The sequence below is a fragment of the Cydia strobilella genome, chromosome Z (genome assembly GCF_947568885.1).
Source record: "Cydia strobilella chromosome Z, ilCydStro3.1, whole genome shotgun sequence".
Lineage (NCBI taxonomy): Eukaryota > Metazoa > Arthropoda > Insecta > Lepidoptera > Tortricidae > Cydia > Cydia strobilella.
The window spans coordinates 19,054,466-19,068,954 of NC_086068.1; the positions used below are offsets into that span (position 1 = coordinate 19,054,466).

Consider the following 14,489-nt stretch of genomic DNA (forward strand, 5'->3'; position numbering starts at 1 on the left):
CTGTAAAATATTTCTATTATATTTGCATTTATTGCGCCATTTTTGAGAAAAGCACTATACATGACTGTATATGACTCGGCTGGAAGGCTACTTGCTGGCTTCGGATTCAATTAAACGGACTCTCAAGGTCGTCCGTTTAAAACGAATCCTCAGCCAGCAAGTAGCTACTTCCGAACCTCGACAATAATGTACTATTTATTATTAAAGTGAAACTTTTATTCTATCGCCTAAAATTTTTTGGTCCGTCTTTAGCATGTCGCATTACAGAATTACAACATTAGTAAAATTCTACTTTATTTCTAGTACATAGCTCACAGCTCATAGTATTTGAAATAAGCTTCATTGTCAGACTAAGCTCACTTATATCTAGCGATACAAATAATAATAATAATAATATAGAGGCCCTTTGGAGAAGTTTGCTGTTATGTAATACACCTGCTAGAACCCATTGACGGGTACAAATAGATACCCGTAAATCGGTTCCAACAGGCGTAGGGGCTATTATAAACACAGTGGAAAAGAGTGCCGGTTATGGTGTTGAAGTTTGGCTGGTCAAAAGATTGGGCTATTGCTGAGAGGTCCGGACACCTGCCATAACAATGTTGTACACGTTATAGAGGCAGGCGGTGACTCGCCGCTGACTAGATGGGTCCCTGAAACTGCCGTCGTGAAGACGACCAGGAGCAACACCGGTGTGAGCGGCTCAGGGGTGTCGAGAGGTGTGCGCCGCTTTCTACCCAGTGGCTGTTAGCAGCCACTGTGCCAACTCGCGTCTTATGCATCTTTCACTTCCACCCCTGGAGCATATAGCTCTAGCGACTCCTCTCTGGACGGCCAATGAAGGCAAGCCAGAGCTGAGAGTCCTGCAGGTCCCCTTGGGGTCCACTCCGACCGATGAAGACACGCCGGAGACGGAGACCCTGACCGACTCTCGGGAGCAATCGGGTCCGTGGGGTCGTTACTCCCCAACAGCTCGCCACAAGCTGCCCTGCGGGCTTATTATTATTATTTGTATCTCCTCGGATTTCACGGGCCTATAAATCCCGGTCTTTTGATAGGCTTGCGTGGGGATATAGATCCAACACGTAGAGGCCCCTTGGAGAGCTTTAATGTCATGTAGAACGCCTGCTGGAACCCGTTCACAGGTGCAACAACAGACACCCATGAACCGGTCGCAGCAGGCATTGGGACTATTGTAGAAAAAGTGAACAGTATACCGGTCTATGGATTGAAGTTTGGGTGGATAATGAGACTGGGCTATTGAAAAGAAGTCCGGACACCTGCCATAACAATGCTAACACACGTTATCGAGGCAGGTGGTGACTTGCCGCTTACTAGATGGGCCCCTGAAACTGCCGTCGTGAAGACGACCAGGAGCAACACCGGTGTGAGCGGCTCAGGGGTGTCGAGAGGTGTGCGCCGCTTTCTACCCAGTGTCTGATGTTAACAGCCACTGTGCCAACTCGCGTCTTATGCGTCTTTCACTTCAACCCCTGGAGCATATAGCTCTTACGACTCCCCTCTGGACGGCCAATGAAGGCAAGCCAGAGCTGAGAGTCCTGCGGGTCCCCTTGGGGTCCACTCCGACCGACGAAGACACGCCGGAGACGGAGACCCTGACAGACTCTCTGGAGCACTCGGGTCCGTGGGGTCGTCACTCCCCAACCGCTCGCCACAAGCTGTCCTGCGGGCTTATTATTATTATTTTTATCTCCGTTATAAACTCTCAGGTTTTCAGGCCCGGTCATTTATAAGGCGTGCGTGGGGATTACAGTCACATACGACTTTTTGTTTTCGAACGTCACGGACACGGACGTCACGATTCCGTCAAACAATTCCCAATGGTTGGGTACTCGCAAGCGTGTAGACATCTCGAAAACCCCAGTGTAAGGGGACCGTGGGATCCTTAACAACCTATAGGTAATCGGAGTGCTTCCTTATACCGGTTTCTTTAGCCCTTGACTCGCGTATGATAAATAAGCGATAATTAATTACAGCTCCATTCCGTGTTGAGTAGCTGAATTACATTGGCGTTTGGCGAGCTTTTGTAAAATAATTTGTAAGAGAATATTTATTAGGTTGAGATTAAAAACGCAATTTTAAAACCCGAAACCGAATAATTTTCCGAAAATTTTCAGTTAAATGCCTACAATCCGCAAAAAAGTTTCACTTGCATCGTGGTTTCATAAAACAACACAATTACTTTTAAATAGTTAAAATAGCTGCAACCGCTATGTGGAGCTGTCGTCGTGCACGGTCCCAATATGTTTATAGTTTTTACACCTACATACGCAAAAGGCGTAAAAAGGAAAGCATAATTAAAACAATACCTAAATAAAAAACCGGCTAAGTGCGAGTCGGACTCGCGCACCGAGGGTTCCGTACATTACACAATTTAAACAATGTATTTTTTTATGTGAAACGTGAGTGAAAGGTAAATTGCGGTTTACGATTTATGACGTATTAAAAAAACTACTTACTAGATCTCGTTCAAACCAATTTTCGGTGGAAGTTTGCATGGTAATGTACATCATATATTTTTTTTAGTTTTATCATTCTCTTATTTTAGAAGTTACGGGGGGGGACGGGACACATATTACCACTTTGGAGGTGTCTCTCGCGCAAACTATACAGTTTAGAAAAAAATGATATTAGAAACCTCAATATCATTTTTGAAGACCTATCCATAGATACGTATCCACACGTATGGTTTTGATAAAAAAAATTGATTTTCAGTTCTATGTATGAGGAACCCCAAAATATGCATCTACTTACCAAGTTTCAACAGTATAGTTCTTATAGTTTCGGAAAAAAGTGGCTGTGCCATACGGACGGACGGACAGACAGACAGACATGACGAATCTATAAGGGTTCCGTTTTTTGCCATTTGGCTACGGAACCCTAAAAAGAGACTAGTGTTTGTCACTTGCGCGTCATAGATAAAGTCGAACACGCACTCGACGACCAAGAGCAAACTGTACGATCGTCACGTGGTTCAATTTTGGAGCGCGTATAACGTATCTATTATAATTATAATATTATTTATTTGTGTGATTACTATGATGGACGTGAGCTGACCTTTGAGCGCGGACAGGCAGCGCGCGAACACGGCCTCGCCGATGAGAGTGACCGGCACGCCGTACTCGAGCGCGCTGATACCCGTCCACTTGCCCGTGCCCTTCTGACCCGCGCAGTCGCGGATCTTCGGCAGCAAGTATTTACCTACAACAAACAAACCGTTGTAAACACTATTCACAATACTGCAGTACCCCGCTTTATAATACCTATACGTCTTTCTACTTACCTACAGCTAAACATATAGCGTGCCAATAATTATCATTTAGCATAACAAGCAATAAGTTAAGTAGCATAGCAAGTAGAATAATTTAGTTAACTATCTTACCTGCACACCTGCAGGCAAACTGTGAAAACAGTTTTGCAGGAAACTGTATAAATTGTATGTATAATTTTTGAATAATAAATCTCTCTATCTATCCTCTAACCTCTATGTATACACATATTTGGTAAACACAAATAGGTATCGACTTTTATGGATTAGTTTTTGCTAAAAGCTATTTTTTTACGTAATATTATCATTTCATCAGAAGAACAAGCTTTTATTCACACTATACTTACCATCAGAATCCTTGAAATTGAGAATATCTCTTGTGATTTCAATAAGGAACGAGTCTAATTCGCCTTTGTTCCACTCTTCAAATACACGCGCCATTTCACCTTGATCCATACCTGAAAATTTGAATAGGGCACAGACATGGTTTATTGTGTTTCATTTTAATACTTATTTCACGCAAGTGTTTTATTTCTACTATTTAAATAACCTGATAATGAAGCTCACGTTTCCAACCCAAAAGATGTAATGCGATTATTGATTTCGTGGAAAAGTTTTGTTTTAATATCTCGTTTTAGGGAGAGGTACAATGATTTCTACGAAAGGAACACTGAGGTACACAGAAGATACGCACCATATGATTATATTGCATTGAAATTCCGCAGTTCCAACTGGCTTCAATAACCCCAAACATACAAAACGAGCTTAATTTCCGTTCATTTATTTCTTAATCATTCACAAAGTTGCAAAATGCTATTCTGTTAATGCTAAAAAGTTGATTTTAGGTGTTTTGTTTATTCATTATTAAGGTTATATAAATTAAACCATGTCAGACCACAAATCGGCATTCTAGCATTGAAGGTGAAGACTTTTAAATGAAAAAAGAAAATACCTAAAATGTCTTTCATAAGATGGTAGGCTTCACAGATGAGTTGCATGTCGCCATACTCAATGCCGTTGTGCACCATCTTCACGAAGTGGCCGGCGCCATCCTCGCCCACCCAGTCACAGCAGGGCTCGTTGTTCGCTTTAGCGCAGATAGCCTGCACAGAAACCATGATTTGACGAGCGGCCGCATAACCCCCTTCATACATTTGGTCGCGAGCAATGTATTAATGGCCTTGCTCGGCCGCTCGTCGCCCCGCCGCCCACAGCGCTAGCGTCGAGTCATCGGCCTCGAGACAACAATAACACATTTAGTTCCCTAGGTTCCTCCTTATGGATCCCATCATCAGAACTCGAGCTTGACGAAAATGTGTTTTTAAAACTTAACTTGCTTAAGAAACATAAAAAGAAGTCAAAACGCCAAACGTGAACTATGCGTCATTAAAGAGTTCCATTCTGATATTTCTGATCATCATCAGCAGCTCCACTTCATCAAATGTCACTTTTTTAAATGGAAATGCTGGATTTGTTGATGAAAATACAAAAATCACTATATGTATGCCTTTCACATTTGAGGATTTCCCTCGATTCCTCATGGATCCCATCATCAGAACTGCGTTTTGACAAAAACGGGACCAATCTGTATGTATATACAATCAAAAAAATAATTTTCAAAATCGGTCCAGAAATGACAGTTATGGAGTAACAAACATAAAAAAAAACATACAACCGAATTGAAAACCTCCTCCTTTTGAAATCTTGAAGTCGGTTAGAAAACCCGCAAAGTGCGAGTCGGACTCGCGCACCGACTCGCACCGAGGGTTCCGTACTTTTTATTATTTGTTGTTATAGCGGCAACAGAAATAGATGATCTGTGAAAATTTCAACTGTCTAGCTATCACGGTTCATGAGATACAGCCTGGTGACAGACAGACAGACGGACAGACGGACAGCAGTCTTAGTAATAGGGTCTCGTTTTTACCCTTTGGGTACGGAACCCTAAAAAAAAACAAGAATAGGTTAGCAGTAAATGAGCTACATACTTGACTTTGAATTTGAAATATATTCATTCAACCATTCTTTGACTGCAGACTAAAGCACAAGTGAACCTAGCGATGATAGTGTATCATATCAGTACCACAATTATTGTAGCCCAATTTTCCACATTTTTTAAAACAAATCCAAAATATCATATAGCTAATAAATGCAACATTGAGAGCCCACTTTGAGCCTCTCCAAAGAGGATAATATGAGACCGATTCTTCATGGCTTTATGAGAAAATGGAAAGCAACCTTAGGAATGGTTGATCGAGAGCACATACCTGGAATATCGGTTTGACGTGGGGCCAGGCGGCCGGATGGCCGCCGGGCATCAGCGACGGGCCGTACCGGGCGCCGTCTTCCCCCCCACTCACCTGCGACGTATATTTCATGTATCTGATCATACACATTTACATTGTAAATCTAACCACGCTGACATTTACCTACAACTGCTTTAATAAAAATATTCAACTGTTGAAATTAAGTTCAAAAATTTCTGTTAGCTACTAGCAATTTTATTAAGAGGCGGGTGTCGATTTTAGTCGCAAAAATGTAAAATTGATGGATTTAGTCGGTGAAATTGTACACCTTTTGTTACCTAATTGAAATAACAAGTACTGGTTTCTATTAGCACGTCTTCTTATCTTGCTTTTTATCGGATATTTTTTTTAAACAGACACTAAATTAGAAATGTTTTTTTTTTCTCATGGACGTTTAGGTAAACGCGCGTAAAGCACTGATTTTGTCGATCTTATTTGTAAATTTCGTAAAGTGTGGACTGCTAAAAGTGGTAAATTTAAGATAAACGAATTCAATTTTCTCCAGAAATTACTTCAAAACAAGTGACAATTTCTCTGAAAATCGACTTAATTTCAACGTAATTTTGATACTTAAACAATCTACAACATTTGCTGAAACAATTCTTATTCATCAATTTGTATAATTTACCACCATAATTTTTTGATGCTTTGATTGATTTTTAAAAACTGCCCCTTCTCTTCATATATTACCGGTGACGCACGCTCGCGACCTCATTATTAAAAGGCAAGATAAGAAGACGTGCTAATAGAAACCAATACTTGTTATTTAGATATTACGTAACAAAACGTGCATAATTTCAACGACTAAATCTATCAATTTTACAATTTTGCTCCAAAATCGACTACGGCCTCTTAAATAAAATGGAACTAAAAAAAATCCCTACTAAATTGTTTCCATGTTTAAGCATTTTACGTCAAAAATGTGAGTTACGTAGGAAGTGGCGCCCTCATTTATTTTCTATAATTTCTTGTCGGACTATACTTATGTATTATTATTTACTTCATTTCATTATTAATGTATTTTTATAAAGCAATTAATTAGAGTTTTTTTATTTGCATCCTTCTCATGTACCTATCTTAATAAAATAAATGAACTTACACCCATTCCCACATAGTGGATCCCAGTGGGCTTCAGCTCCTTGCACCAGCGCTGTGTGTCCATGTATTGAGAGTTACCACCATCTATTATTATATCACCTTTCTCCAATAGTGGAACCAATTTTAAAACAAATTCATCCACTGCTGACCCAGCTGTAACATAATGCATTTTCAGTGGATTTTCATTTCACCTTCACTCCTCTCCTTCTTATAACAATGTGACAACATATGTAAATATGTATAGTTGCAAATATTATAGTTTATCATGCTAATATACTAGACTTTCATTTCAGGCTCAGGATTTGACATATCACAGACTTTGTGATGACTAGGACACGGGCACTTTGCACGACATGATTACCGTATGTTTAGGTAGTCCAGACCGGAGTTATTTGCGGATTAGTTGATAACAGGTGCCTTTATCATATATTCCTTGATATGGACCCAGTCCATTGCCATCAGCCTTAGTTTAGAACCATCCGCCAAAAGTACCCTTTTGGCATTGTCAGCATGTCTATCGTGATAATACCCCTTCGTCACTGTTATAGTGCAGTGACAACACGATGAATGCTACCAAAATAGTAACTGTGGGATGTGATTTCTTTAAAATAGGTTGAGGTCATTTTCGCAAATATTATTTGCATATATTTCTATGGTCAATGTCCCTTATGCGAATTAATTAACGGCGACGCTCGATATAATCACTAATCACTTGCTGAACCAATAAATAATGGGGATACTTAGCATTATTTTTATCTTGCAATCTTATGGAATGTCAAAGGTTTTATTCTGTGTTATTGTTTGAAGTTTGTATTTCTATAAAATCCATCGTCTAACACTTAACAAACTCAAATACGTTAAAAATGATCAAACGTTTTTATACCCTACATTTTGCATACAAATTTCATTTAGCATCACTATTTTGGAGGCAGATAAGCTCTTGCTAGCTCTTAATCTTAACTTGACTTCACTTTTTGTGCTTAAATTTGAGATATTTCTACCTTTTTTGCAACATGGGTTTCGGTTTTTAACGTAGCGAACGATAGGGTAATCTCTCTCTATCACTCTTCCATATTAGTGCGACAGAGACGGTTGCGTTTCGTTCGCTACGGAGCGTAAACAGTTGGCATTTTGGCTAGGTACCCTGGTCATCCGGAAAGCGAAACACATACGGAACGCTTTTCTATTACCCATTTCAGTGGCCAGCTACAGATTTGGTTTTAAGGAGTTTTAACGAAAACTGTTGGTACTAAACCTGGATGCCTAGCCAAGATGCCAGTCGTTCGTTCCGTAGCGAATCTCTCTCTATCACACTTTTCCCAGACTGTAGGTAGGTATTTTACATATGACAAGATTACGGCTTACCACGGATACGTCTATGACGGATACAGTTTATTTGTCTCGTTTTCATGCAAAAAGTACTACATTGTCGCTTACAATGAGGACGAAATTTGCTTGCATCTTTATATGAATAACCTGTTAGAGCGTTCTTATTGGCAAGCGACAATGTGGTACCTTTTGCTTGAAAACGACACATTTTAATCTCTATGGTGACTTAAATCTATCAGCGTTGCAATAAATCGCACCGCAATGCAACTGCATTCAATTGATCTAACTTTTTGGCGAACCGTGAGTTCTCAGTTCGGGGCGAACTACTAGTTTAGTTTTGAATTGACGGTAATTTTCAAATACCTTTTTTTAACTTATAAATTTTATTGTTAGTTTTCGTAATTTGTATTGCTTTTTAATTATCATTGTTGACATTTTACAATTAATCTACGTTTGCATTCCAAATTATTGACGATCATAATATAAATTCATATTTAGTGTAAAATATGCAATAGTGCATCGATGCATTTGTGGGGTCATGGTTGAAGAAGACGGTCACCATGGCCTAAGCTGCATGAAGTGCGCGGGCCGTTTTTCCATGCATCATGCCATCAATGATGTCATCCGCAGGGCTTTGGTGTCGGCCAATTTTCCTTGCGTTTTGGAGCCTCCAGGGTTGTGCCGCACGGATGGCAAGAGGCCTGATGGTCTGACATTGGTTCCATGGCAGATAAGACGATGCCTCTTGTGGGATGCAACGTGCGTGAGTACATTTGCGCCGTCCCACTTGAGTCTCACTGTCAGGTCTGCTGGGACTGCCGCGGAGTATGCCGCCAAAATGAAGCATGCCAAGTACTCTGCCCTGGAACCAACGTACGACTTTGTGCCGGTTGCAGTCGAGACTGCGGGACCTTGGACTGTGGAGGCCAGGCCAGGGACTTTGTGAGGGATTTGGGTCGGCGGCTGAGGGACAGGGGGTACGAGTGCGACCCTTGGTCGGATCGTACCTGGTCCAACAGATCTCGTTGGCCATTCAGCGCGGTAACGCTGCCAGCGTAATGGGGACATTTGAGCCAGGTACGATTCGTGACGGTTATTTTATTTAAACAAAAAAAAATGACGAGGCCTGTTGCGGATATCATCATTGGTATTTTTGGGACAAAGCATGTTGCTGATTTGCATTTGTAGCCACCAGACGAAGCCTGCATTGTGGATTTTTTAAATACTGTAACTAGTTTAAGATTTTCTCAATATCTGTATTTTTTTTAGTGTAAGAATAATTTATATTGTAACTTATCATTATGAAATAAATAAACTTATCTGGACTAGGAGGATATAACCAAAGGAGGATGTAATTTGTTGTACAAAAAAGTCTGCCAATTTTTGAGGGGAACGTCAAATGTATACGTTACGTCAAAATAGCCATGTCAGATAAACGTCAGTCCATACATTGTGTATGACCATTGGCAGACTATTTTCGACAGAGGGGAATGCCTGTTAATGGCTACTCCGATTGGTTATATCCTCCTAGTATCTGGAGGAGCCCAAATTTGCATTGTTTTGAAAATAATTTTCGTTTTAATTTAAAAAAAGTGGCTGAAATGTAATGATGTGGTATATTTTTGGAATCGCCTCAAAAAGCCCTTTCATATGATACCACACGCGATACCTTTCTGACAAATAAAAAAATCCCATACAATCCCATACTTAGCACTTCCCTCCTAAAGGAAGTTTTTTAAGAACTGCAGGTCAAAAACATTGTTTTGACCTCTAGTATGAGTGTGCCAAATAGCTAAACTGTACATTGATTTGCGGTTTCTCTTTGGAATTGCGCTTGTACACTGTACACTAGACCTGCAGAGGAGAACATCCGGACATACAAAAGCAAAACGTAGACCTTTTGTATGCTTCGTTCAATTAAACTTAATAATAGTAATGTATGCCCTGGATCTGACGGTCCGACAGCTGCTCACCACACACCATATGCTACGTTAGTTACGTTAGGTTTTGCATGGAATTAGTTCCAGATAAAATCTAATGGCAATCATTTTGAGCCTAATATGCTTAATTGGTTACACCAATTAACAGGCAATTCATTAATTTTCTCATTTCCACCCCTTCTCACCCTCTTTAGGGAAACTATCCTATGTCCTTCCCCAGGACTCAAACTATCTAGATGCCAAATTTAAACTAAATCCGACCAGCGGTTTAAGCCTGAAGAGGTAAAAGACAGGCAGACAGACACACTTTTGGATTTATAATATTAGTATTGATATAAAATCAGAGGCTTTTAGCTTAAATTAGAATGTCTTATTACCTTTTACCAAAATGACAATTTTTCTTGGCTTTTTGAGTTTTGCAACCATGTCTTCTAAGGATTTAGCTCCAATAATTTTTGTTCCTTTTGCTTCATTAGCAAGAAATTGATCCACCTGTAAAATACATGTTCATAGGAACAGGAAAACCACAACACATAGTATACTTTTACGTGACATCACTAAAGAGTGTTAATTTATAAAAAGTATATACTAATTATATATAATACCTTGGCAACTGTTCTGTTAAATGCACAAACTACAAATCCTTTAGAATCCATGTTGAGGATGATATTCTGGCCCATCACAGCCAACCCAATGAGGGCAATGTCAGCTTTTGGTCTGCAATAATTAAGCAATTAGTAATTTTACAATAAGTATATAAAATTGTAAGTAAATGTAATAATACTTTTTGTTAAATTACCCTATACCTAACATTGCTAGTATTAAAGAGGAACTAAACTGTAAAACTTTAACGTATCTTTAAAAATAAGTAAAAAACTAATATTAAAATAATTAAAATAATATATATGAACATTTCCCCCACGGCACACTAATTCAGGCTAGTGATAGTAAACTTCCAATCATTTACTAGGTGTCACCTTCAGATAACCTTCAAGGTATAAAAGCCTTCACTTATGCCAAACTACTTAACAAGTATCTACTTATGATTAACAGATTTAAAGGGTGCCGCAGGTTACAAAGTAACATATTAGGGTGGCGAGTTAATATGTATATAAAGATCAATTAATGTATCATGTTTAGTAACGTAATACAGTAATTATCAAGCATTATTTAACAGTATTTACAATTCCATTACGTAGGTTCAAGTCATGCTCTGAAATTATATCGATAAAGTGGACGAACTCACAAATAGTGGTTGCAAGGCTAAACTATAAAGAAAAAAAAATGAATAAAGAATGAATTGATGTACTTACTCTGCCATGTCTTAAACGATTTAACACTTCGGAAATATTACACTTATAAAATATATTCCGCTAGCTACTTTGCTGACCGAAAGCCGAAAGGGCACTCGCCACTCATCCCAATGTCAAAAATGTCAAGCATGCTTGTCATTTTAGCATGGAGACTATATAAAGGAACCAAATCTCTATGTATGAAAAGCTCAGATGAAAAGTGTCCATCAAAAAACAGTAATTAGGCGGCGCCACCATACACCGAAATACTACCGAAAACAACCTACGTAATTTGGTCGGGTTATTTGTTGCCTTATATGGTTCATGTTATACTCATGTCCCAGAGCCTAACTAGCGCCACCGGAGAGATTAGGAACTATTATTTAAAGCTGAAAGTATGGATGGTATAGAAAGGATGCCAATCTCTTATGGCAGAATTGTTGCAAAAGTGACCGCTTTCAGCAATAAATAATAGTTCCTAATCTCTCCAGTGGCGCTAGGTAGGCTCTGAGACCAAAGAGTATTGTAATATATAGGACACTCTATGACATGAACCATAGAGGTATAATAATGTAGATATGAAATAGGGGAGGGGCAGCAAATAACCCGACCAAATTACGTAGGTTGTTTCTGGTATCTTGTCAGGAATGTTAAAACGTGTTTTTAATTTTTTGAAATTGCGTATGTTCTGTCCCTCACGGTCGTACGGGTGAACATCTATATAAAATACTATGTGTATGGTCTAGGCACTTCAGTGTATGGTGGCGCCGCCTATTTACTGTTTTTTTACGGTCACTTTTTGATACATGAAGATTCATTTCCTTACCTCTACCTTCCATAGCTGAAAGAGGTCACTTTTGCAACAATTCTGCCATAAGAGATTGTCATCATTTTAGTTTTACGTAGTCACCAGGGGGGGGGGGGGACACACATCGGTAAAGTAAAGATGCAGGCGATTTGTATATCTTGCTCCCAGACAACCTACTTTTGCGTAAAGTCGACTTCCGATCAAAGAATATAATACTCACTAGGAGACTTCCGATGCTTTCGATTTTGCAAACTACATCACCAGATGTCTCTATAAAATTGATACAATTTTAAGGCATGAATACAACATTGAGAAGGTTGCATATATAGTTTGTCAAAGGACTGTCTCATTTGAAACGTAGACAGAGAGAATCCAGAGCCTAACTAGCGCGACCGGAGAGATTAGGAACTATTATTTAAAGCTTAACGCGGTCACTTTTACAACAATTCTACCAGGCGCGGCTTCCTCTAAGGAGCGCTTGTGCAGTGCACTCCCATAAATAATCATAATGAAATTATAGTGCCTAATTAATATATTACTCTTTAAGATCTATCGTACAAAAGTAAAATACCAATTAAATAATTACCTTTATTCATTATAAGTTTATAGACGGCCTATACTACTCGGCCTACTCCTATAATTTCATAGGAATCATAGGTAACGCGCGAAGCGGAGCGCTTTGGATTGCGCTCCTATGAAAAAGATTTAGTACATAAAATCAATAGGAATTTCAATGAGAGCGAAAGAGAAGTTTCGCTACAGTTCCGCACGTGAAACAGAAGATTTTCTATGAAGAAAGAGGTAAAATTGGAGCGGCGCTCCGTAGCCCGTTTGACCTTGCGCCCTCTCGTCGAATGCGCGCGCATTGTGCGCGCCATATTGTCAGATTGTCACTTGTTTGTAAACAGACCTTAGTTAGTAGTCAATTTTAAAGTACGCGCGTGAATGGAATTTTGGCATTTTTTTATTATAAATAATTAACCAAGAGTTTAAGCAGTAAGTGCATATAATTTGTTTGTTGTGAGGTATTTAAAATGAATGAATTTAACGGGAGAATGTGAAAAAAGTTTACAAAATCGACTCGAGTTCAATATAAAAGGAAAACCTTGAACTTTCGTAACAATGTTCGTCAAAAACAAAAACTTATATGTCATTAAATAAGATCAATATGCAAAAACACCGTGGTTGTGTTATGTCGCTGTGATAAAAGTAACTAGGTGTTTTAGTTTATCGTGTTACCTACCTAAGTACATATGTCTTGTTTGGAGCGGGCGCGGGCGGCCCGGGCGACGGCTGTGCGGTGAGTTTGCTTGGACCGAAACCGATGTGTTAACAATTTAGCACATATTTACATAAAATTTTAAAACAACATTCACAACCTAGAATCCATTTGTAAAATGAACTGCAGTTAGCGTCTATCGGTCGTCAAGATATTCGTAATAGCGAAATTCTATAAGAGAGTTCAATGACCGTATTTTGTGTCGGTTAATTGAATGTGTAGTTTTTTACTGTGATAGTGAACACCCATAATATAGAATCACCAGCCGCCGCTGAATTCTACCATAAGAGATTGCGATCCTTTCTATACCATCCATAGACTGACACTCAGAATAATGACTAAAGCATAGAAGTCGGGCAAAAATGCTTCGCAAATATGTATACCCGTACTTACTTCCTTACGAATTAAATAATGTGCCGAAAAGAGATGCATATATGCTTGTTATTTCTCATTTACGTACGGTGTCATAAGTTTGATAATTTGCTAGGGATGTAACTGTGTCGACTTTTTATATCGATAAATTATGCATAAGTTTATGTGCCGTGTAAAAGAATAATCACGAAATTGGCAAATTGATAATAGTCTGGCTAATGAAAGTTGAACCTGAAAAAACGCGGCAATTTCAAGAAATCTGTAGCAGGCGGCTCGTTGAAATGAAATGCGTGGAATACAAGGATTGCATAACTTTTATACTTTTTATAATTTTCATATTCTAAAAATCATTAAAAAGTATAAAAATTATGCAATCCTTGGAATCAAAGAACCGCCTGATATGAGGATTAATGCATGTACCTAATATAGCTTTTATCTCATTTGCAGTCTACCACTCAGAACCGTCTAACTATACCTCTCGTTTTTTTATCATTAGAAAGAAGGCGAGCGATCTTAACGTGTCGTTTTATCGAAAAACACTTTGAAAATAAGTCACAATAAATATAATATACGATCATTTACATACTTTTGCTTTCATAAGTAAAATATTGCTATATTTATAAAAAAGATTGTCAATAAAAAGACACGTGGAAATGGTTTACCGTTTTTTCTAATGCTAAAAGACTAAATTTAGTTTCTAGTCATGTACAGTCAGCTGCAGAGAAAAGGCACCCCCCCTGCATACAAAGTTCTGTAAATTAGTATGGACGTGGGGT

At 38.9% G+C, this 14,489-nt stretch overlaps 1 protein-coding gene across 2 annotated transcripts in view; it reads right to left on the bottom strand.

The window, feature by feature from the left end:
* The window catches only part of LOC134754315 (6-phosphogluconate dehydrogenase, decarboxylating), a 29,053-nt gene extending 17,648 nt beyond the window's left edge, over positions 1-11,405 (bottom strand). The window contains exons 1-8 of one of the 2 annotated variants that reach the window (XM_063690572.1): positions 11,276-11,405; positions 10,568-10,679; positions 10,340-10,454; positions 6,695-6,846; positions 5,557-5,649; positions 4,242-4,392; positions 3,637-3,747; positions 3,079-3,222 (exon numbers count right to left, since the gene is read on the bottom strand). In XM_063690572.1, the coding sequence (XP_063546642.1) occupies positions 3,079-3,222; positions 3,637-3,747; positions 4,242-4,392; positions 5,557-5,649; positions 6,695-6,846; positions 10,340-10,454; positions 10,568-10,679; positions 11,276-11,283 (886 nt within the window). In that variant the 5' untranslated portion in view covers positions 11,284-11,405. Of the gene's footprint in view, positions 1-3,078; positions 3,223-3,636; positions 3,748-4,241; positions 4,393-5,556; positions 5,650-6,694; positions 6,847-10,339; positions 10,455-10,567; positions 10,680-10,761; positions 10,791-11,275 lie in introns of those variants that run through there. The other variant, XM_063690571.1, reaches the window with a different exon arrangement.
* Positions 11,406-14,489: the final 3,084 nt, after the last annotated feature.